General features: G+C 42.1%; 1 protein-coding gene across 1 annotated transcript in view; it reads right to left on the reverse strand.

Moving 5' to 3' along the window:
* Positions 1-25738, reverse strand: part of TTC29 (tetratricopeptide repeat domain 29) — a 118934-nt gene that overhangs the window by 56332 nt on the left and 36864 nt on the right. Inside the window, exons 5-7 of the mRNA XM_066360919.1 lie at positions 24559-24744; positions 6196-6408; positions 2111-2196 (exon numbers count right to left, since the gene is read on the reverse strand). Of these exons, the coding sequence (XP_066217016.1) occupies positions 2111-2196; positions 6196-6408; positions 24559-24744 (485 nt within the window). The remainder of the gene's footprint in view (positions 1-2110; positions 2197-6195; positions 6409-24558; positions 24745-25738) is intronic.

Consider the following 25738-nt stretch of genomic DNA (forward strand, 5'->3'; position numbering starts at 1 on the left):
TCATGTATTAATAAGTTAAAGCCTTTAAGTAAAGATACATTAGAAAAGTTTCAAAATCTCTTCCATTTCTGACCTGTCACCAGCCTCACCAAAGGTCATCAAAAACTCCATGTTGCTTAAAAAATTAGCTTCATATTCCTCAACAAAGCATTCCATATTCTCCAACCCACCATAAGATTATAAAAAGGAATCTTAGAATGAGACAATCCCTTAAGGAATGTTTAGAAGTCATGCAGGAAGAGATCAATAAACTTGATCACATATATATCTCAATGTTCAGCATGGAAAAATTTCAAAAACAAAGTGAAAAAAACCAACAATGACCTGCAATGTATTCATAATACATGTAACACATATGCCTAATTTCCTCAAGATAGAAATAGCTCCTGAGGAAGCAGGCATCTTCATTTATTGTTGTAGGAATGTAAACTGGAGAAGCTTCCTTGAAAGAAAGTTTATATATAGAAATATAATTCATCTCCTCTCAACATTTCTACCTCTAGGAGTTCATTCTCTAGATCATCCCCCACTTTGGCACAAAGTGATTCACTGCTACACCCTTTACTATAAAAACAGATTGGACATAACCTAAATTTAACCATAGGAAATGGTTAAATCCATTATGGTTCAATGGTATCAAGGGATATTACGAGGTTCTTTAAAAATGAGGCATGTCTATATGCATTAGTATGGAAGACGATTCATTTTGTAAACAGCATAGGACAGACAGATGAATACGCACTTATATTCTGTCTACATATGAATATTTTTGGAAGGATAAACCAGAAACTTTTAACTGTATTTCAGAAAACAACGGTGACACTGAGTATAGGGGTAGAAGGAAAATTCACTTTTCACTGTAATTTCTTGTGTTGATTGCATTTTCCACTACAGAGAGTGAGAGAACATGCAAGCTATTTTTTCTCCTAATTTTCCAACTTGGTCTCATACTGTACCTTATCTTGCATCAGACAACTCATTGCCTCCCAAACACACTGGGTATATTCATGGTGAGTGTGTGAGTGTGTGAGTGTGTGAGCGGCTAATGTCCCATCATCCTCGACTCTCACACGTTCTGCCTGTAAAAGTCCTGCTCTTCAAAAGCTCTTCCCTGCAACTTTCCTGATCTACAGTGTTGGAACCAACCACTCTTATTGGCACTCAGAGAACTCCTGTCCACTGAATTGTGGTTATTGTTACAGGTTGTCACCCTCATTACATTAGCTCCTAAAGGGGAGTGTGCATCTTGTTGGCCTATGTGCTCCCCATGGTACCCGGAACTTGGCTTTACTGAATGCATACCGTTAACTGAGAAACATTAAGCAGAAGTCATCTAGAAAAACCTGTTTTCTATGATGATCCAATTTTAAGAGTAATAGAGAGAAACAGCTAGCCCATATATAGGAATCCTCCTTAGTATGAATATCTAAATAGTAAACAAGAAATCCTCAAAGCTGAAAATAAAGCCAATTCTGCACAGCAAATAGGATTATTACAAGATGTATGTGAAATGAAATAGGGAGTTATGCTTTAAATATATTAGTGGTTAAGAGAAGAATGGAAAAAAAATTTCATTTATAATATAGAAAAGATAGCTCTTGACATGTACTTTTAGCCAAACTTACCCAGCCTGTATATAAAATCGGCTGCTTCTCACACCTCACACCTCCCACCCACCCCCACACTACATACAGGTCCACGGCAATGCAATTCACTCTACTGCTTAATAGCCACAATCTTTCCTAAACAAACTTTTCTCAATCAAATAAGGTCACAGTAACTTTTTTTCCCTATTTATGTTTTGCTGTTATTTCCACCCGTTTCCTCTTGTCTTTGGTCATATGAAAGTATAGACTCCATATGCAGTCACATGACTCTATAGATTTAATTTTCATAGAATCTAAAGCACTTCATGGTAATTGACTATGTACTACCTTCTCTAAACAATAAATCTAATATTTTTGTGCCTCTAGAATATTGCTATTGTGCTTTCAGTCTCTATAAATAGGCACACTGACAGCAGGTCTAGTTCTTTTGGCCTCATAACAATATACAATGAAATGAAATGAAAATCTAAAGGGGCAACAACGAAAAGTTTACTTTCACTTACAGTCAATGCCGTTTCATACTCTCCAGCGGCCAAGTGTGCTAAGCCCAAGTAATAGCAAGCTTCTCCCTCCATCTTCTTGTCATTTCCTAATGTGAAAATGCAGAAAAACTATCATGGCGTTCAAGAATTTATTACATAATGTTTGCTTTTTAAGACAGTATATAACAAAGTATATACAAAGTATACTCATTTATCCCCAATTCCTGAAATCTAATTGTATGCTGTTAAAAAAAAAAAAGTCTGATGTTAATACAATGCGCCTGGATCACAGACTGGATCACAGATGTCGAAGTGCATCAGCGATATAATTATGAGCAGTTATCCTCATACACAGACCTGCATTACCACTTTGAGGTTCAGATATAATTTCCATACTGGTCCAGCATGCAAAGACCTAAGTGTCCAGCATAGCTGTCACTACATACATCAAATAACTGGTAAAGAGAACCAATGTTACATGGCGCACAAACACACATACACGAAACTGACATTTGGATAATTCTCTAGCAGGGCAGATAATTAGAAAATTAAGGAACTGTTTTCTTGATTAGGTTCGATTTAAAAGCTATTGGTTAAAACTTGAGTGAGAATGACTGACAGCTTGGCTTGTTGGTACAAAATTCCATGCACGTTTTAAATTCCAAACTCATTTTCTTTGCTAATAACTGGTAATACCTTTTACCATCTTTCCACAAGGAATTTAGCCTTTCCAATTTCTGTGAAATGTGTTTTATTTCAGGAACTATCAAATTTTTCTTTCCAAAAGCAGAATGTGCTAAAACATGTAGTCCAATAAGACCTACATCATACCATCTCATTAACATACCACTTATTTATATTTAATATACTAAATTTATACCATGTAAATCTAATATATATACTTACAAAAACCATTAAAGATTCTTTTATCTAAAATATTTCACCTACTGATTTTTAAAGAGAGGAGCAAAAGAGAGAGAGGTTGGGTGGGGCGAGGAGCAGGAAGCACCAACTCACTGTAGTTGCTTCCCGTATGCGCCTTCACCAGGCAAGCCCAGAGTTTTGAACCGGTGACCTCAGAGTTCCAGGTCAACACTTTATCCACTGCACCACCACAGGTCAGGTCATTAAAGATTCTTATACATAAAAAGAACACAATTCTTCTTATACTTTAGGAAGTCTTTGATTTCCAATGTTACCTATCTCTAGGTAATACAAATGCTAACAGAGACACCTTATTTTTTATCTTTAGAAAGTAAGTATCCTTAGATTTCTGATCTCTGCATTCCAACTATGATGGATTGCAGCAGGAGCCATTCTCCACGCTGCGTTCACTCACCACTCAGTGAATGACAACTCCTGAAACCTGGCTCATTTGGAAGGCTGCAGGAAAGCAGCATGGCAAGTGACAATGACAGTATTTATTCTTCCCTCTCTAGCAACTACACCAAATCTCAGAGAATCATCCCTTTAAAATTTCACTCCAGGCCCTGGCCGGTTGGCTCAGTGGTAGAGCATAGGACCATCGTGTGGAAGTCCCCGGTTCGATTCCCGGCCAGGGCACACAGGAGAAGCGCCCATCTGCTTCTCCACCCCTCCCCCTCTCCTTCCTCTCTATCTCTTTCTTCCCCTCCTGCAGTCAGCTCCCCTGGAGCAAAGTTGGCTTGGGGGCTGAAGTTGGCTCCATGGCCTCTGCCTCAGGCGCTAGAATGGCTTCAGTTGCAGCAGAGCAATGCCCTGGATGGGCAGAGCATCGCCCCCTGGTGGGCATATCAGGTGGATCCCAGTCGGGTGCATGTGGGAGTCTGTCTCTCTGCCTCCCTGCTTCTCACTTCAAAAAAAAAAAAAAATTAAAAAAAAAAAAGATTTCACTCCAGCAGCGTGGATGGTACCAGTGATCCAGTCTAGGTAATTTTAACTCTAAACATTCAGCTGGGCATTGACTTTTCCTCTGGTAGAGACTCTGGGGTGAGACTAGGGAAGAGAACGATGGGGTGGAAGGGAGAGCCAGGAAGGAAAGCTGCCCTTTGACAAAAGGTCGGTTTGATGTGACTTGCACTTGCTGTGGTAAACAGTGGCTGTGCGGGGCACCCACAGCAGCATTGTGCTGGCGTGTCATTGTCACTGCATCTCGTTGGGTGAAGGACATCACAGCAGAGAGGAGGAGAGAAAGAAAATCTGCCCTTGTGGATAAAAAGACTTTGAGGTGGCTAATTTAAACAGCTGGATCACATCAAATGCTTTTTCCTTTTTTCTTTTTTTGTGTGACAGAGACAGAGAGAGGGACAGATAGGGACAGACAGATAGGAATGGAGAAGGAGGAGAAACATCAATTCTTCATTGCAGCACCTTAGTTGTTCATCGATTGCTTTCTCATATGTGCCTTGACAGGGGGGCTACAGCAGACAGAGTGAGTGACCCCTTGCTCAAGCCAGCGACCTTGGGCTCAAGCTGGTGAGCCTTGCTCAAACCAGATGAGCCTGTGCTCAAGCCAGCAACTTCAGTGTCTTGAAGCTGGTTCCTCCGCGTCCCAGTCTGACGCTCTACCCACTCACTGCACCACCTCCTGGTCAGGCTCAAATACTATTTTTAAAATAGGATTTCAGCATGAGAACTTTTGCTGCTTATTAGCAGAGACAAAGTTAAGATAAAGTGAAAGCAATAAAATAAGGGAGAAAAATGTCAGCACTATTAAAGCAAGTGACACATAAAGCAAAAAGAAAAAATGGTAAAATACTCTTTATAATGTGTAGTTTGAGTGGGTTGAATTAATATGGGCTTTGCTCTCTAAATCAATAAACATTTATTTTTAAAAAACATGCTTTTATTTTGAAGACTCTAAGAACCATCCTTTCTTTGTGAACTACCTTCCAATTCTGTAAATGTGAACCCAAAGTAAAATACCTTTTCCTAATTGATAGGACACATTGAAATGCCACATAACTTTCCAGGTAACCAAAGTGAGCTGCTGAACTGGATCTAAGAACTACGTATATCTGTGTTTACCCCTTTGGGGAAGGTACTAGATCATCATTTATTCAAAAGCAGTTCATGCAATGAGATGCATCTTTCAGTGTGTGTGTGTGTGGGTGGGGGGGGGGGTATCCTATAGGTATTCCAGCCAATATTAAAAGTCATACTAGAGAGAATAAGCTGTTTCTTTTAATATTTAGAAAATTAAAATTCTGCCCCCCGAAATCAGTCTTGCTTATTTCAAATAAGCCATCTATAACTCCAGTAGAGCAAATATATCCACAAGCCAGTAAACTTCAGGTCAAGAGCATAACTTCTATCGTTTTTCCTTAATGAAAAGGCTACTCTATTAACAAATTACTATATGGTAATAACATATCCTTGCATTGCACAAAATGACAGCTTATGAGTAAATGCTCCACATTTTAAAAATATTTTATATATACGCAAATAATGCAGAATATCAAGGATCAGCTTTCACAAAAGTGTTTTCACTATTGTGAACGCACAGACGCTAATCACCCGGGGGGCTTTTGCTAGATTCGGATGCTCCAGGTCCCAGGAGGGGTCTGAGCTGCTGCTTTTCTTACAAGCTTCCTGGCAATTTTGATGCTGCCCCCCCATCCCCCGCCCAAAGCCACATTGCGACAGGGAAGCAGCTAAACTCTGCTGGAGTTCTATTCTCTTGTTACTCCTAACCCAGTATTTACCATATCTTCCCTTTTACCTGACAATGGGGAATTTACAAGCAATAAAAGATCTCTCAGACTGTAACATAATAAGACCTTAAACACACAAACACACACTCACCCCCACCCCCCACCCCCAAAATGCACACATTTAATTTTTGCAAATGACCTTACTTTCTCATTACAGGCTCACTGTATTATAACACCACTCCCAGAAGGTTGTAATTTTGGAGACAGAGCTTTCAAGAAACTAATGTACTTCTTGCTGTCAGCACAAAGGCACCTCCGTTTCACAATGAAATCTGCAAGTTTATTGACGGCATTTGTCTTCGCATTTCATAGGAACTAATCACGCAAACACTTGATGATTTTTATGTCCCCCGTGGGAGAAGCGGTGTCTGCCCCATTAGAGGAAGTGACATGGGAGTGTTCCTTTCCACTTACCTTCTTTGGCGATTTCAGAAGCTTTTCTTAGAATTCTGATGGCCTGTTTGTAGTCTTTATTTTTCAGCATTTGGTCTGAGAGTAATCTGTAAATCCTCAGGAGACTCTCGCAGGACAACAAGGTGAGAAGGCGGCCCATCTCGTCCTTCCAGACCCGCCCTTGCGTCAGCTGATGGAAGGCTTCATATCGTTCGGCAGCTTCCAGAAGCTGACCTGAGGAACAAAGGCCACTCATAAATATAAACCACAGGTTAGAATGTTTTTTTGAAAACTTTGCACACATCTTATGTTTTACTATTGGAGATGGGTGGCGGGGTGGGTGGGTGGGTGGGGGTACTACCATGAAATACAGTCAAAGATTTCTAAGGCTGAAGACTTAAGCTGGAAGAGGAGCTATCTCTATGTGGACCTCAGATTCAGCATTGGTTTTAGACTGACACCTGCTAGAGGGGTCCACAGGGTCTAGTAGAAATTGACTAGGGGCCCTGGTTGGTGGCTCAGTGGATAGAGCATTGGCCTGGTATATGCATGTCCTGGGTTCAATCCCTGGTCAGGGCATACAGGAGAAGAGACCCTCTGCTTCTTCCCCCTCTCCCTTCTTTCCCATTTCCCCTCCCACATGCTTGGTTCAAGCATGGCCCCGGGCACTGTGAATAGCTTGGTTGGTCTGAGCTCATCAGCCTCAGGTGCTAAAAATAGCTTGGTACTTGAGCATCAGCCCCCAGTGAGGTTGCCAGGTGGATCCTGGTCCGGACGCATATGGGAGTCTGCCTCACTATCTCCCCTCCTCTCATTTAAAAATAAAATAAAAGAAGAAATCAACTAGGATGACGGATGTTTAGTGAGAGTGGGAAAGACCATTCATAATGATTAAGGACAATCATATTAGCTAACATTCATTTAAGATTATAGATACAAAGCACTGTGTTATATGCTTGATATGCATTTCCCATTTAATCTTCACAGCAGTCCTGTGGAATAGCTTCATGATCCCATTCTACAGAAGGGAAGGTGAGGCTCGCATGTCCAGTGCGTGAGCAGATCCAGGCAGTCTGAATCCAGGGTCTGTGCTCTCCGTCACCCGTCCTGCCCACTTTTTCAACAGACAGCAATCTTCCTTCACAAGAAGAGTCTAGGTGTCTTGGGAACAGGCGCATCTGTTACAGATTTCAAGTTCAAGTTTAACGGGTTCTTCAACTACTTCTCAGAGTGTGACTTTTCCAAGCAGGCATTTGTATACAGTGTTCTTTTTAATGATGAATAACTGAAATGCAACTTAACTGCCTTCTTGAATTACATTGCATAACATAGTCCAAATATAGCTTCCAAAAGCCAAAGCTTTAGGTTAGCTTTGAGTCATTCCATTCCTCGAAATCCGGGCAAGCCCATTTCTGGAAGGGTAATTTGCAGCTCCATGCTGTGGACTGTATTTCACTTGTGAACGGCCTTGTGGAAATGCTCACGATATCCAGGAATGTAAATACCCTTTTCTGGTACTGGGGTTTGCTAATTGGAATCAACTGGAAAAGCATTTGTATCTAGGCATTCAAACAGCAGTGGTCAAGGATGAGTGCAGGCTACAGACAGCCTGAGTTCCTATCTGAACTTTCATATTTTTGCTGTTTAGCCTCAGGCTACTTACTACCCTCCCTGTGCCTGATTTAATTCTTCTGTAAAATAGGATTATAGGATTTTACCATAATTACTATTCAAGTTGTTAATGTGAGCCATTAACACCTGATGTAGAGTATGTGCTCAATAAATATAGCTGCTGTTATCAGTTGACAGTGATAATATCTCAAAAAAATGGAAATAGAGCCACTCATTTGTTTTTAAGTGCAACTTACTCTTTCTGTAAAAAACACAGTCGAGTCCATATAAAAATATTCTCTTGACTGATTGAATTATCCCTCTTTTAAACATAAAAACGAGACTAAGAGACATGGACAAGAGTGTGGTGGGTACAAGGGCGGGGGGGGGGGGAGGGAAGGAGTGGGGTGAGGGGAGGGGCACAAAGAAAACCAGATAGAAGGTGACGGAAGACAATTTGACTTTGGGTGATAGGTATGCAACATAATTAAATGTCAAAATAACCTGGAGATGTTTTCTCTGAACATATGTACCCTGATTTATTAATGTCACCCCATTAAAATTAATAAAAAAAAGAATTACCCCTCTTTAGGTCAGATCCAGCTCAATGCGTTTCCTCGGAGAGGATCACTGGATAGTCCAGGACGGACAGGACAGGATGGCGGAGCCACTACCGAGACGTTGCGTACAATTTCCCCCTACTTTGTGCACTGAATTTGTTATCAACATGATCAATATTAAAGTATTACAGAATGTACACATAAAGAAGAATAGCAGTCACACAGAAACACAAAAGAGATGGATAATAATCAAATAATCTGTACAAAAATTCAATAAAGTTGTGGCCTGTAAGAGGTGTGGCCAGGCCACGCAGAACGGGGTGTATCAGCAGCGATGCAGTCAGATGGGGGGGGTATATGTCAGAGATGTTTATAGATTTCTATTATTAAATTTTCACATGGTAAAAAACGACAATGCTATACTAACTACAGTATTATATAGGGATATTTTTATTACATGGACTGGTGTTTATAAGGGAAAGTATTAAAAAAATCAGAAAATATTTACAAATCATTATCAGTGGTATATGGTGATGAATGTATTTTTGCCTGCTTTTATTTCTTTTCTCTCTGATCACTGGTATTTCTAACATTTCTATCACCACAATATGTTCATTTGTAATAAGAAATATACAATAGGAGCTATTTAAAAAATCACTTTCAATCCTTTTCCATTTTGATACAAACACTCAAGGTCGAAGTTTACTGCTCTAATCTATCTTTGCATTTAACTGACAATTTTCCTCCCCCCCCCCCACAAACAGGCATCGTTTGTCATTGCTCTCCAGTAGCACCTCTCACCAGAAACACCTTTCTCCAAATACCCATGACCCTCATTTTTTTAAAAAACTCGAATGAGGCATTGACATATATGTGTGTTATGTTTCCTCTGTTAACCATATTTCTGCCTGTAAAGTATAGCTCCACAACCCCGGGAAGGTGTACATGAGAGTTCTTTTTTCCTATCCAGCATCCATCTATTCATAAAGTCCAGACACTTATTTCTCTGTGGCCATGTGAACAGGAAAGGATGGAAACAGGGAACTGTGCGTAAACCCAACGGTCCCAGAAAACACTGTGAATATGAGGAAACCAGGAAGAATCTGACAGCACTGATGGTCAGACACAGTGTCCACATGGAAAGAGGGTCCAAAATTGTGCTGGAAAAGAAAAGATTTACAAAGAATCCTAGGAGGAGAGCCAGGAGATAGCCCAACACGCAAAGAGGCGTAGTGAGCTAAATAAAATATGAGAGTTGATGGTCATGTTCAAGATTTGATTTACGTGGGGAGGCAGGGAAAGTGGGGGAGGAAAGGGGAAGGGAGAACGTGGGGGATGGAGAGACAGACGGAGGGACAGGGGAGGGGGAGGGTTGGGAAGAGTGAGCAAAGGTGGGATTGTGACCTGGTACTCCAGGTAAGCCAACTCCTTCTGTGTTACTGATGCCATAGGCACCCTGGTCAGGCCATCCAATCAGGAGAGAAGGGACATTGCTGTTGCTTGGTTACCATGGAAGGAGACCTTGGAATGACTGCAAATAGTTGTTTTCTGTCGAATCTGATTTTTGCTAGAGCTTTGGGGCTAGTAGTGCTTACTTAGTTCATGATTACTGGCCAAGGTTCAGCTCTCAGAGAGTCTACTTGAGATCTCCCACAGGGAGGATCATGGTCCAAGGTGCTGAGGTAAAAAGAGAACAGGGGACTATTCTTTCCTGAAGACCTACTAGGTCAGCAGTTCTCAACCTGTGGGTCGCGACCCCGGCTGGAGTAGAACGACCAAAACACAGGGGTCGCCTAAAGCCATCGGAAATACATATTTTATTTAAAAATGCATGGTATAATAAATATGTATTTTCTTATGGCTTTAGGCGACCCCTGTGTTTTGGTCGTTCGACCCCCGCCGGGGTCGTGACCCACAGGTTGAGAACCGCTGTGCTAGGTAGTGGTCAAAATGGAAGGCTCCTCGGCCTTATACATTATCTTATTTAACCTTCAAAGAACTGGTGAGGTAAGTAGGACTTTTACAGTAAAGAGAATGCTTGAGGCTCACAAAGGTTAAGTGACTCAAATGGCTAAAAAGTAGTGTTTAGGATTTAAAGCCAGGATCACATAAAACACATACAGCTTTGTTCCATCACAACCAGCACTAGTCAACCAACCCAGAGTCAGGAATCTTGTATTGTCTGGACATAAATCTCTCAAGTCAAAAGTAATGCTTAAATTAGGTGACTTCTAGTCTCTTCCTATTCTAATACTCTGTGACTCTGCTCAGGCGATCACAGGTAACCTCTATCATATTAGACGTTAGCCCTTGTATGCTTCTGATGGGTCTTTCTGAAGGAGTCGGATGGACAACCAGTTACCTGGCCTGCATCCAAATTTCCTATTCCCCTGAACCATGCAGTGACATCTGTGGGACACCTGGAGTTCCTTGGGGCCCTCAGACTTAGTCACCTGTGGCCATAGCTAGCTGGTCATGGTTTCACTTCCCCTTCCTTAACCACTTGGCCACAGACAAGGTCACTGGGGTTTCTGATTGGCACTATTCACACCACGGAGCCTATACAGAGGAAGCAGAGTTATCCGGTCTTTCTTGAATGTAGGGATTCATTTCTAAAATCATTTGGAGGCAAACAGGTCAGTAATAAGCTAGCAGGGATTTGATCCAAATGACCACAAGCATGCAAATGACTTGGCTAAACTGCTAAAGGCTGGTCAGAATTTGAAAGTACATATAAAAATGGCATCATATTTTATTTAAAATATTAAAACATATGTCTGTACTATACAGGGAGCATCATAATTTACACATGCAAGCATTTCCCTTTAAGCATGATTAACAATGATATGATTTCCATCCAATTTATATTTCCAACTGTGAATAAGATTTTAAAGAGTTTATTACTTTTTTAATAATGACTCTGATATTGAGACTAGATATTTATTAGGACATAATATATCTTGTTTCTAAATTTAAATTTAATATACCTAAAATACCATAAATGGTCATCAACAGAGTGATTGTTTTGACAAAGCTAAATGGAAATATAAATGAAGATCATGGACTAGATTTTCCAACTTGGCTCAGAGCATCCTTTTGTAACTTCTTCAGAATGTTCACATACAGTCTACCTTTTGTTAGCAAATAAACTTTAATATGTTAGAACCAGGCCAGATTTCCAGGTTCTACCATCAGTCTTTTTTTTTTTTTTTTTTTCTGAAGCTGGAAATGGTGAGAGTCAGACAGACTCCCGCATGCGCCCGACCGGGATCCACCCGGCACGCCCACCAGGGGTGACGCTCTGCCCACCAGGGGGCGATGCTCTGCCCGTCCGGGGCGTCGCTCTGCCGCAACCAGAGCCACTCTAGCGCCTGGGGCAGAGGCCAAGGAGCCATCCCCAGCGCCCGGGCCATCTTTGCTCCAATGGAGCCTTGGCTGCGGGAGGGGAAGAGAGAGACAGAGGGGAAGGAGGGGGGGGGGTGGAGAAGCAAATGGGCGCTTCTCCTATGTGCCCTGGCCAGGAATCGAACCCGGGTCCCCCGCACGCCAGGCCGACGCTCTACTGCTGAGCCAACCGGCCAGGGCTTCTACCATCAGTCTTGTTGAAGGACAAATGCCCAGATAACTGTCCTCTTCTAGAATTACCCAACGCCAACACTATTTCCTATTGAGGAAGAGGTCAGAGAGAAGAATGAGGGTCGCACCCAGGTATCACAAAAATAAAAGTTAACTGAAGTCAGGACAGAAAAGAGAAGCCCTCAGAAATGTGCTTCTATGTAAAAGTCTCCTGAGGGGGCAGGAATTCTATCATATTGTTCCAGGAATTCTATCATATTGTTCCAGGAATTACTAGCAAATCTTCATCATTCGTGTGAGTAACAAGGATTCCAAGAGCGGCCGCGATGTGGCAGGCATACTAACTATGGCTCACCTTAAGTGCCTGGCAAAAATACAGAGAGTCCACTAACATTTCAAGTGACTCAGGGGAGAAAATGGAGCCAAAATGTGTTTGCTGGACAGACTGGAGATGGCCTTCCACCAATACCACCAGTAATCAATCTATCTCAAAAAAATGAGGTAGTATCAGAAAGCACACCTTAGGAGATACTTCCTGAGCCATCGCATAGAACAAGAGAATCCAGAACTGAAGAGAAGCAGCCTAAGCCCCAGGGTTTTGTTTTTGTTTTTGTTTTTTAAAAACAATTATATGACGTTAACATAGATAATAAAAAGGTTGACACATGAGGAAATACATTTTGTTTGTCACATAAAGGAAAGTGCACCTTCAAAATAAAACTACTAGGAAGGAGTTTCACTTTGCCTGAAGCTCACACAAACAAGAAATCCATCCACTATTTAAAAATACAAACAAAACCCAGACAATGTGGTAAACTGCAAAATTGCTTTGGTAGGATGCTAAGACAAACACGATGTAGAGAAAATAAGACTTTATCTATTTGGGTATTATCCAAATTGTTGTTCGCCCCTCTTCCCTGCACAACATCTCGGGAAGTTTATAGATATTTGTTGTATCACAGCAGATGTCTAGAACAAATATTAAGCAAAGGAGAATGTATATGATCTCTCCCATTTTAGTTTTTTTTTTAAAGTAGGAAGATTGACTAGATATTAACACAAATGGGTTTAAATGTGAAGCTGCCATAAAAGCAGGAACATAAATGTAATTCTCCCAGCCGCTATTTTGATGCACATTTTTGATTCCATGAATATTTTATGAAATGGCCCAAACTAAAGCCATATAACATTCCTGCATTACTGATGCTTGCGCCCGTAAGCTACGAACATTAGAGGCATGATTGAGTGCATTAAAATGAACTCATTCAGCAGTGCATTGATTACTTGAAGGGGGAGGGAAAAGAAAAAAGAAAAAAAAAAGAAGTTGCTCCACTTAAGAAAACAGCACACAAATCCAAAGTTTGCAATATAATAAGGGTGACTGCAAGTTTGAATAAAATAGGATTTCATAAATAAGGTGTGACTCTGTCTAGAATTGACATTCATTAGGCAAGATGTTAATTATGTGTAAAGATGGCTCCTGGTTTTTTTTGTTTTTGTTTTTGTTTGGGTAATTTAAAATGTCACGATCTCTAAGATGCTCAGACTGGCCTGCTTTAGCTCCATGTCTCAGCAGTTCTGAAGGTAGCTAATTATTTCCTTTTCTACCAACTTGTACATTTGCCAGTAAAAATAATGCCACAGAAACAATTGCATGAAAATAATCTGACAGGTCCATAGGCCTATTTTTTCAGCAGTACTTGTGTAAGTCTTCAGCATATTTAGTTCTAAATTGTGCACATTTGTAGAGGAATTTAGGGAAACATTCCACTTTAGTTTAAAACAGCAAACTAAGGGAACAATAAAGCTTTATGTATATTATATTACATTTTAATATGGAGCTACTGGACATCTTTGGTGCTAAGTTACTATTCCGTACAACGTAGACATAAAATCTGCTAGAAGCAATATTGAATAGTAGCAGAAGGAGAAAAATGTTATGGCCTTTTTGTAAAAACAAAAGACTGCTTTCCATGACAGTGTAGCTGCATGAACATTTATATTATCGTTAGGTTTATCCATTCAATTGTGATTACTATAATGACACTGTACATGCCGAAATAGATAAGGATCTGTCACACTTCCCAGTGTAAACTATCCCTTTCAAGGGTTTCTCTCTGGTCAGAGGAGATGTGTTCTGTAGTATAACTTCCTGCATCCTGCTGCCAAATGGAACCCTGGTAAACAAAGATTTTGTTCTGTAACTCAATAGCATCCCTAATAAATCAAGAAGAATATGTGCCCATAACTTTTGTAGCTACTTTGGGATACTTAGAAGAAATTTAAGATGCTATTTAGAAAATGAAATTCTTTCCTTATCATCTTCAGCAAAGACTTCCGATGGACATTATAGAAACATTACCACACCTCTGATGAAGAGTATGGGCCACTAAACCAGACAACGAAAAGGACCCAAGAAAGACTGGTATTGAAGAAAGTCACCAAGGGCTTTATAACTGATGTTGGCGATGCTTGGAAGTTGATTTTTAAAATCCAGAAGATTTGTGGACTGGTGGGGAGTTGGGGGACTGGGTGAAAGAGGCGAAGAGATTAAGAAGTGCAGGTTGGTAGTTACAAAATAGTCATGGGGCTGAAAATTTGGCATAGGGGATATAGCCTATAATACTGTTATAACGATATATGGTGCCAGGCTGGTGCTGGAAATACTGAGGAGAATATTTTGTAAAATATGTGACTGTCCAACCACTATGCTGTCCATCTGAAGCCAATACAAAAATAAGCAAAAAGAAACAAAGTCCAGAAGGCTTGTCTGGATCCCTAAAATATTCTAGAAGCATTGTTATTAATTGTTGTCGTTTCTGATTTTAGACAGCTGAATTGTGGGCAGCGATGGAAACAGTGAGCAGGCTTGTCTGCTTGCTCTATGTTCTAATAAACTTTATATAGTGGTTTCTATCTGAGTTCTGTTATTTCTAAGGATTAAGCATTAGATAGCTTCGCTCTTAATATTTATAATCGGAAGTATTGAGATTATTTAATTTTTAAAAGTGGGAAACATTTGTGTAATGTATAAATAGGAAATTAACACTAGCCATTACAAACCTCATAGAGCACATAGAGTTTACTATTTTCCTCAAATAATAGTTTTATTTTAATGGTTTCCACCTCATCTTAAAATACTAAGTTGAAGGTGTTGGCAACCATTACAGTCTGAGGAGAAATAAAGTCAATATTGACATTAGATCAACTAATGAATTATACTGCTCTGGCCTTAATCGATAATGCAATTCTTACTTGAGTTACATATGGCTCAGGATTTTAAAAAAACCACATACCAATTATGTGTATATGTTTATATGAGCAAAGAGAGAGGCATGGAAGCATATATACCAAAGTATCAGTATTGGTTGACTTACAGAAGTTGGAGGTGAGTGAGGAGAGTGTTAACTTTTCCCTACGCATCGTGGTTTCGATCGAAAATAAGCCTGCGCTATTTTGGCCATCACAGGAAAAACTAACGAACTGACAACAATCTATTAAGGTGAGTGTGGAGGGAGAAAGCAATGTTAGTTGTGCACTTATCATGTGCCATGCATGATGGTGGCTGCTACATATATTTGTTAGTATCTGCATTTTTGAGATAAGGAAAATAAGCCTTAGGGCTTCTCTTGCCTAAATTCCCATAACAAGTAGGTGGCAGACCTGACCACCAAAGACCAGGGGGCTTTTCTTCCTTAATGCGACCCTTTTTGAGAAACTGTGTCCCATGTCTGACTTACAGGCAGAGATCACGGTTTGAACCTCGGCCTCGTGATATCACTGGACCAGTCATACCACTTTCTGAAGGGCTCTGAAATGAGGACAATGCCACCTTGGGGGTGTGGCTATGAGGGGCATTACAACAGTTGTGCTGGCACCCCGCAGAGTGCCTGCTGATTTGCTCACATTCAGTAACTCTTCCTGCCCTGTGATTAGTTTTCCAGGTTTGCCTTATAAATCTGGGTGGGCCTGTGAGAGGGATGCTTCAAAAAACAGCATAGAACAGAGTCACTTCCCCAGATTAAGAGCCCGCTGAGACACTAGTTGGCAACAGTTCACTTCACCCAACTCCCGACTTTCCCTCTAGGTCAGGTTGGTCCAGTCCTGGGACCATCTGCTGGGCCAGGCCCCTTCTAAGGGGGGGCGGGGGAAACACCACCGGACTAGTTACCCAGGGTGTCAGGAACGGCAGGCTCCGTGCAGGTGCTCCAGACCTCCTTACAAAGCTTTGAGAAAGAGAACCCTGCCTCAGAGCAGGCGCTCGGAATGAGCTTCCTCTCTGCACTGCTCGTTAAGCAGTAAATAATTAAAACACCCCGAAAAAGACAGGTAAAATACAAGCTGCTCTGCCAGCAACACAGACATGAAAGGGAAGGGGAAGAAAATGAATTTTAAAAAAAAGGCAATGAAATAATTCATTTGAAGCTCTAATAAAGTTTCATTTGCAGTCTTGTTTAAAGATATATCAGACTTTAGGGATGTAACCTAATTACATTTTTATTCTAAGTTCCATTCAAAGATCTTGGACTTTGATTCTTTAACACAGATCAAACATTGAATAATTTTCTGGTGGCTATCAATACTTTAAAAGGATCTCTTGATTAAATGCTATAAGGTCTTATGAACAAGTCCACACAGTAGACAGAGAGTAAACTGACAGGCCCCAAAAAGTGACAATTAATTTATATCGGAAAAGCAATGCTAATTTACTTATGAAAAAACTTAGCAATATTAAGTTCACTTTTATTCTGATATAAAGTGACCAGTTTCCACCATGGATCTAGGCAGAGGGGCCTTAAAAAACGTACCCGAGTGCCCACTTTCTAAACCCACTCCTGGAATTCCACCGGGACGAGATGCGCTGGCAGCGTTGAGCCTTGGGAAGGCCAGGGAAGGGGAGATGCTTCCAGCAGGCTCGCGCCAGCCCGAGCACCCAAGGTCCATGCTTACACATTACCTGGACTGGCTTTATTTCATATTGTTTACAGGACACCCGAAAGGAATAGCATGTTTACTCTACAAGAGAATCTTTTTGCAAAGTTACTTCCTAAGGGACTTTTAAAAATGTTAATTTAGAAGCAGTTTCAAGTGAGGGGAAAGAAACAAATAGAACTTACTTTTTAACTATGAAGAGGAATAAAATGTTCCCAGTGAGCTTGGGCAGTTGTCCTAGCGGTGTGAGCGGGCAGGGGATGGACACCAGGACATAGGGACTCCAGCAGGAAAGCCCGCCAAGTTCTGGTCACAATTCAACAGCAACCACCGGGCAATTGGTTCTGTTGGGAGTGGTTATTGTTTGTAGCCCCCACCCCCTCCCCAATATGCCACCAGTGAACCCATAAACATCAAATGAGGTGCCCTTTATCCATTCAAGTACTGTTCTCTCTTGCGACATTCTGTACGCCCTCATTGTTACAAAATTGAAAACATGACAGCAGCAACTTAAACAGAAAATGAGTCATCGCATAGATACAGAGAACAGACTGACAGCTGTCAGAGGGGAGGGGGTTGAGGAGCTGGGTGAAAAGGTGAAGGGATCAAACAAAAAAAACAACAACAAAACCCTCCCAAACACAGACAACAGAGTAGTGATGACAAGAGGGGGGGCGGGTAGAAGAGGGCAAAGGGGTCTAACAGAAAAGGAGAGACTTGACTTTGGATAATGAAGAGTGGTACCCAGAGGTGAACTTGAGGCTCCATCTGCTTTTTATAAACTGGCACTATTTTCTTTCCCTAGTTGGTGAAGGAGTTGACAGAGTTTTTAAAGACTGATCTTTCAATAGCCATGGAAGCAGCAAGGAAGCCAGGGCTGGAAGTGAACCAAGAGCAAAGAGCCTGTGCTCACACCCCCTCCCCTTAGAGACGAGGAAAGCAGGGTCCCCGTGATGCCACAGCCTAACCAGACTCACGCAGGGAACTGGCTCAATGTCCAGAGAGCTGAGTTCACTGCCCAACCCAATCGTCTTTCCTCTGCTAGACTGCACCCATGGCCGCCGCACGCATGGCCTCCGCTCCAATGCTGTGTTAACTATCTAAACAAAGAGAGTCATTCAGCGTCTCAGCTACCACTAATTGAATCCCTGCGTTTCAGTTTGCAGGTTTCCAATTTATATCTTTCCTGAAAGCATCTGCCCCATATTTCCAATACTCCTGTAGATTTGGGCTTCCCTTGCTATCTAAAGTCCAACCAATAGTTCACACACACACCCCCTTTCTACATCATTAATAACGGGATTGATTGCATCTGTGATCGCTCTTTAATGGTCACTATTCTTTCTTACCAACTGCAAAAATCTTCTGTTCTTAGCTACACTTTTTAATTCAATGGATTTTTTTTTAAATTGGCTAGTTTTTTCCCCCAATTAAAAAATATTCAATAGTATATACACAAGGTAAGCAGCTCCAGCGGTGCGACAGGGCACACCACGCCAAACACACCTCCCTCCATTCCGCACCGTCAGCGTTTCTCCAGAGGCCGCGCGGGTGGGATGAGACGTGCCACGTATGATGGGTTTTAAATCCTCTCAACAGCGCTTACGTCTCTATTAAATTTTAATAAAATGAAAGAGAAAATAAAATACCACACTAAAAATTGTTATATCCTTTGCATTTCTTTTAGTTATTCAGGCTATTTTTCTAATAAACGGGCAAACATTATTCCATGACAAATAAGAAATTATCAGGAAATTCCTATCAATTTTGTTGCAGCATCTTTGATGATATTAAAATCTTTGATGATATTGTGTTTTAATCTTTTTTTCCTTTGGAGAACTGAATACCGTGATGATAAACTTCATTTAAAATGCCAAAGAATAAAAATATTCACCAAATGAAGTGATGTTTATAATGGAATAGAGAATAAGGTAAAAAGCCAAAGCTCTAGGAAAGGATTGTTGATATGAGATTTTAAGAATCTTTAAAAATGTTACTTTAGATAGTATTCAGTTGCTCACCATTCTATCACAGATATTTTATCTGTCAGACTTCTTCACATGTCAAGTCCTAGCTCTCTACCATTATTGTACTTCTCCTTTGTCCCTGAAATAACAACTCTTTTTTTTTATTTTTTAAATTAAGAAAAATTACTGACACCATATTGAATAGTGTGTTAGTTTCCTGGGGCTGCCATTATAAAGAACCACAAACTGTGTGTCTTAAATAGCAGAATTTGTTCTCAGTTCTAGAGGCTGGGATTCCCTGGCCTGGGTGGGTCCCTTCTGAGGGCTGCGAGGGGGGATCTGTTTGGTGGCCCCCTCATTTTTGGTAGCCTCAGGTGCTCCTCGGCTTGTAAATAGTGCTCTCCCTACGCCTTTACACCATTTCCCGTCTGTACATGTCTGTCTCGCTGCCTAACGAGGTGGACAGCCATTAGAGTGTATCAGAACCCACCCTAATGACAATGTCTCATCTTGATCATCTACAAAGACCCTGTGTCATTAAGGTCACATGTACAGGTACGGGAGGTTAAGAATTCAGCATCTTTTTGGAGTTCACGAATCAACTGATAACAAATACGATTGGAAATTCTCTCTCACATGAGCAAACAGAAAGAACCAGCAATGTATACAACAGTTGTCCTGTTTTGGCAGCATGGTTACTAAGAGCTCTCGGCACCAATGGGAGAAGCGAAGCGAAGCGAAGCAAAACAGGGCTGCACGTGGGAGCCCACGACAAGGGTCTGTGGGATGGCTGGAAAAGTCTTACTCCACCAAGCAAACAGAGAACTACAATTACAGACACGGTCACAGTGAGGTGCACATGGGAGCCCAAGCCCACGGCAAATCTGAGGTCAAGGCAGAGAGAGGATGGGGCACAAGGATCAGACTGTGTATGAGGACCATCCTGAGAGGCTTCCCTGCAGGAGGCCTTTGTTTGAAAAAATAAGTGGGCTTCATGGCTGTGCCTCCAACCAGCCTAATGCCCAGACTGCTGAACAGGGGAGACGTAATTCCCTTACACATATATATAGAAAGGGTTTGGGCTTGGGGGAGTCAAATCAGTTACTCAGGAGCTGTTCTGAGATGAATGCTTTGTTTGCATTTCCCACACCCTTCAATTGGAAATAGTCCATTCAGTTCTGAAAACAGAGTAAACAGTCTGCCCTGGCTCCGTTCACTGGCCACGTGCCGCTGGTGGAAGGCTCTGCTTCCTCCTATGCTCGTGGGACAGGTGTAGCGACAGCCCCTCACTCAATTCCAGGGTCTAGCAGGAGCTCTTCCAGGACTGGGGTTTGATCCTCTTACTTTAACTCACTGTCTCTCTTCTACTTTGATCATTTCTTGAAAAGAAAACATCTAGTCTTTGGGGAAAGAGCTCATTTGGAAGCTTAGAGTCTTGTTCATGGTCCTAGCTTTATCCTAGTTCTTAAAGGACAAGACTTTGGTGTCCATAATCTCTTTATGTTAATAGCCTTCTTTATGCAGAACTTAAAGATGTAAGGGGGAGGGCTAACCTGTTCAGCACTGATCCCCGTGGGCTGGTCTCCTAGAAAGTAAGATGGATTCCAAAAAGGTTCCAAGGAAACCAGTTAGGCTTTGTGATTTTAAGGGAATAAATCCTGACCTATTGCAAAGGCTTGGTCCCCAGTCTGTCTCTCCTGACAGGGGAGAGGCTGGTGTTCCCCAAACTATGAAAGCTTGTGTGGTGAATCTTGCTATTTGTATGCTGTATCGCATGGCACATCATACACATATCCACAGGTACAGCTCAGTCCCCACACTCTCCCCCTCTGCTGATATGCACGGGAGGGGCTGGGTGACCTCAAAGCATGAATGCTAAGCTGACAGACTACAGCCTGTACCAAGGCTCTGCTGCACTTCCTATTGCTGTTCTGTCTGGCCCCATCACACCAGGAGTTGGATGATACTTCCCTAAACATATAATACAACGACACAGCAGTGGGGGACCAGTCCACCTGCAACCACTCTTGTGTTTGGGGGTCATCTCAGAGCAGTGCTGCTCCAGCAGGCCTGCTGTGAGTGCTACTGACCAATTACCCTGTTAGCATGGCACTGTCCCAGCAGACTGAGTGTCCATCTAGGCCCATGCAAGGCCTTCTGGAAGCAAGTCAGGGGACTGGAGATAAAGACCACCATTTGGGTGGAGAGTCTGCTGGTGGTGTCATGGTCAGCCATCTGGATAGCCAGTTAGTGACTGAGTGTCATCTCAGCGTGTCTGCACAACACCACCCTATTGCCCTCTGGGTCCCGGCAAACCACACTGAGATACACTATTTGGAGACTGTCCCCATCAACAATAACTCTAAGACCTAAATGGAACAAGCTAAACAGGTTAACTCTGCCTTCCTCTAGTCACTGGGAGAACCTGGGATCAATGCTGTGGATCCCAGTTAGCATGTAATCAATCCCTGCGCTCACGTCACAGAATGACTTCTGACCTGAATGCTGTGTGCTTCCTAAGCTGTTCCTACAATGGTCTTCCCCTGCCTGTCTTCAGTGAACATGGCCAGCGCCCGGGGCCGTCTCCCAGCATCTAGTTCTAGTTAATCATCCTCCTGATCTCCCACAGGCAATCCCGACTCAAAGCCCATGGAGTGGGAGTAGTGTAGGCTGCTACAAGGGTGAGAAAGGATACTTAGAAACCATCCATTGGAATTGGATGGTATTTGCTCAGTGGGAAATGCTGATGTGGTCCACACCGCTCTAGTTTACCAGCTCCCAATAGAACTGCAAGGTTTAGACCCCAGTCCCCTGATCACACCAGGGGATCACCCACTGCTAATGCTGACCTGGAGGGAAGGACTAAAGTCCGGGTTCTGCCACATCACCGTGTTATTAGCCCTGGCCCCAGATCATACCGGGGAGAAGCCGGTGCTCCCCTACTTATGTCTGTTCTTTAACAAGCTCTCTCTCCCTGAAGGTCTGACAGCTGGCTCTGCTGGAGTCTGAATGGGCATGTCTCTTATTGACCCAGTGTTTTCAGACACTGCTTCACAGACAGGGCATGAATGCTCTTTGACCATTCGTCCTGTTTGCATGATAAAAATGCTTACAAACAGGTCACAATTCTGACTGAAGATACAGCCACTGATTTGCACAAACGTTTGTCAGTCCATGACTACTCCAGGTGTGTCACCCCAGCTAAAGTAAAATTCTGATCTGAAGAATAAGATGGCCAGCCCTGAGTCAGTGCTAGCCGGGCCACACTGCATGGGAGGGCCCCATCTTTCGGGCAATGGGGGTGAGAACCTGTCTGCTGCGCCTGATTCTGGTCACATACGTGCCAGTGGGCTGAACATTGGCTCTGAGCGCACTCAGGTGCCCTGTCCCTGTGACTATGGCTTCTGCTCAAGTTCATTTGCTCTATAGTTCCCTGAGGGAGCTGGAGCCATGCCCTGGACCATAGCCTGCTCGGTTGAGCCCTGACAACCTGGCCTTTGCCATCTGCCTGCTGGTATCCTGCTTTAACCTGAATGGGCACCCCTGGATTCAGGATGCTGCCACCTGCCCCTGAGCACAGCTGCCGCCTAGCTGTTGCTGCGGGGTCTCCATTAGCTTGTCCAGACCAATCAGATCAGATGTGCGGAAGCTACACCCCCGTCACCTCGGGGGGAACCCTACAGCCAGGTGAGTCCCCATTCCACTCTAGCCACATATTCTTGATAGTCCTAGTTTACCCTGCTCATGAAAATTCTACCCCCGATTATAAAAGCCACATGGATACTTTTCACCACTGCTAGGGACAACAAACACTCCAGGACAATCTCTAGAATTTTCATCAACACTAACGCAGTCACTTGATCCATCAGGCAATAAAGGCATGGTTCTCAGGGCCTGTGAATGGATTAAAGCCATAGGAAAATAATTTAGATCTGACAAAAAGAAGTTGCAAAACAAAACAGTGCAACTTAACTTTAACGTAATTTCAAAGTCAAAACACTCTATATATCACTGTTGTACAACCAATCTTCAGAAAGTTTTCATCTTGCATAATTGAAAGTCAATACCTATTAAACAATAACTCCTGATTTCTTTGTTCTGATTTTTAAAAGAAATATCTCAGTGTATTTCTATCACGGGATTTATTCATTGATTGATTGATGCATTCATTCATTCATCTATTTACTCACTTAATAAATATTGGAGTACCTACTAATCTTATGACCAGTAACCATAGTAGCACGGTTGCCACATCATTTCAGTGGCTGAGTGTGGGGTAAGTTTGGGTAATGTGATCAGGGTGGGGCTGCACTCACTTAGATGTCCTACTGTACAGCATAATAAAATGCACCCTTATTCCATGAGCATTATTGCAAATAAATATGTGGGGTTTCCTATCACTTTAGAATAAAATCCAAAGTCTTCACCTCGTCTTAAAAGTGCCAGTGTGATCCCAAGTCTCCTGGTCTAACCTTGACTCCCCTCCTTCCCCTCCTACTTTGCTTACTCAGCTCCAGACAGATACTCTGACCCTCTTGCTGGTCATTGGACATGCTCAGTCTGCACCTGCCTCAGGCCCTAAGGCTCACGCCACACTTCACCCATATCTCACTTTCTAACAGGTGAACCCATACAACAAGTATCAACCGCTGTCTGTCCCTTTGCCTTGTCTTAGTTTTCATCATCTTACTTAATACTACTTAATATACTATTAGTGGTTAAGGCTTATTTTTTCCAGTAGAATGTAGATGCCAGGAGGGCAAGGATTTATCTGGCTTGTTTACTATTTTATCCCTTGGCACCAGGTTCTAAACAAATATTTGTTGAATGAACATTGAATGGATTTTTTTCTAACTTGTAATTCTATGACTGCATAGAACTCTGTTGCAAAGACATGTCTTTTTTTTTTTGACAAAGATAGAGAGTCAGAAAGAGAGACAGATAGGGACAGACAGACAGGAAGAGACAGAGATGAGAATCATCAATTCTTTATTGCAGCTCCTTAGTTGTTCATCGATTGCTTTCTCATATGTGCCTTGACTGGGGGGCTACAATACACCGAGTTACCCCTTACTAAAGCCAGCGACCTTGGGCTCAAGCCAGTGATCATGGAGTCATGTCTACGATGGATCCCACACTCAAGCCAGCAACCCTGTGCTCAAGCCAGATGAGCCCACGCTCAAGCTGGCGACCTCAAGGTTTTGAAGCTGGTCCTCCGCATCCCAGTCGAACGCTCTATCCACTGCGCCACCTCCTAGTCAGGCCATAAAGTAACTTTTAAGGCAACATTTCCTTCCGAAATTCTTATAGAACCAAGATGGGGCAGTATCTGAGTTATGTAGTTGGTTTGGTTTTTATATAGGGGACATGGGGCACTTGGAAAATCACAAAGTGTGCCTTTCATTTTCCCTATTTTCTTACATGAGAAATCAAGTTAAAAATGAACACAGAGGGCTCTAAGAAAGGAAAACCAAATCGAAACGGTGCCACATGTCTGTGGGTAAAGGACATGGACATGTGAGGGGGAAGGGGGAGGGAGGCGCTCTCTCTCTCTGGCCCGCTGGGGAAACTCGAGGTAGAGCGCTCTGCCAGAGGCAGGATGCAGGCGACACTAAAGGTGAGTCCTCAAGTCACACACCTTTGCTTTTTCATTTCAATAAATCATATTCTTATACTAAAGCCTTGGGTCTTCTACTCGACCTCCACGTGCCAAGGCATCCAGGCAAGCGGCCACTCACCGTCCTCCTCGAAGAGCAGTCCCATGTGCCAGTGTGACTCGGCTTCTTTCTTCCCGCCGTCAATTTTGATCAGCTGGGCGATCTGAAAACATCGTTCATAGAAGTGGTTCCTTACCCACTTGTCTTCAGAATTATCAAAGTGACAGGCCAGAGCATACAAGTTATTATAGACATCTTCGAAGTATTCTTCCGAGAGAGAAAAACATTATGAATAGCATTAGGAAAACGTCTTGTGACATTTCCTTTCAAATGGCAAACCAGTAGAGCAACATTTATTTTTCTATTTTTTCTCTAAAATACAATTAACTATTTTAAAAAATCAAAATTCAAAACGTAATGTATATTAACTATCGAAATAGTTTTAGTAATTAAAGAATGTGCATAAAAGAAAAGCAACAAAGAGTCTTTCTGGAAACCTAGAATATGTTAGAAATGGACATACTCTTTGGTTGAAGCACTAGACTGTCTGTTAGACAAAAGAGAATAATAACTACTAGCAGTATGCTCAGTGGTTTTGGGAGAAATGAGTATGTGGTTATCATCTAATACCTTTCCCACTGAAGGATTAAAAAGTATTCAAAGATTCCAGAGCAAGCAATGGTTCATAACTACAGCAAAAAGATAATGTAAAAGAGGAAAGCAGATAGAATATGAAAATAGCAAGGTTTCACTCAGAAGAAAAACAATCATGAGGCTGATAGGATTGGATGATCAGGATGACCCCATAAGCTCCACACACTTTCTCCCAATGTCTCTAGCAACATAAGTTACTAGCAATGTTAAGAAAGAACGAGTGTTATGCTTTTGTTTTCTATAAGTACCTTTTTCTGCTGAAAATGCATTAATACCAGTCATCCCTCTCACTCAGACAGATTATTAGTTTATTAGTTGTTAGTGTGTTAAAGATCCTCTTTTCCCCTGAAGTGGTATCTGACCTATTTGTATTAAAATAAACTGTACTAATACATTGTGAATCGGTCTTATAAATCCCACCACCATCAATCATAAACTTGTACAAAACCATCGTGTTACTAAATTGTGTCTCAGTCCTGTAAACTTCCCTCTATTGGTGAATATGAACAAATTCCTAAACCTCAGGCCTTTCTGCATCTGTGCTGAAAGCACCGTGGTGACTATGTGGGGGCCTCCGGATTACCTTTCCAAGGATTTTTTTTTAAAT

This window comes from Saccopteryx leptura, chromosome 1 (genome assembly GCF_036850995.1).
Source record: "Saccopteryx leptura isolate mSacLep1 chromosome 1, mSacLep1_pri_phased_curated, whole genome shotgun sequence".
NCBI classification, from domain to species: Eukaryota; Metazoa; Chordata; class Mammalia; order Chiroptera; family Emballonuridae; genus Saccopteryx; species Saccopteryx leptura.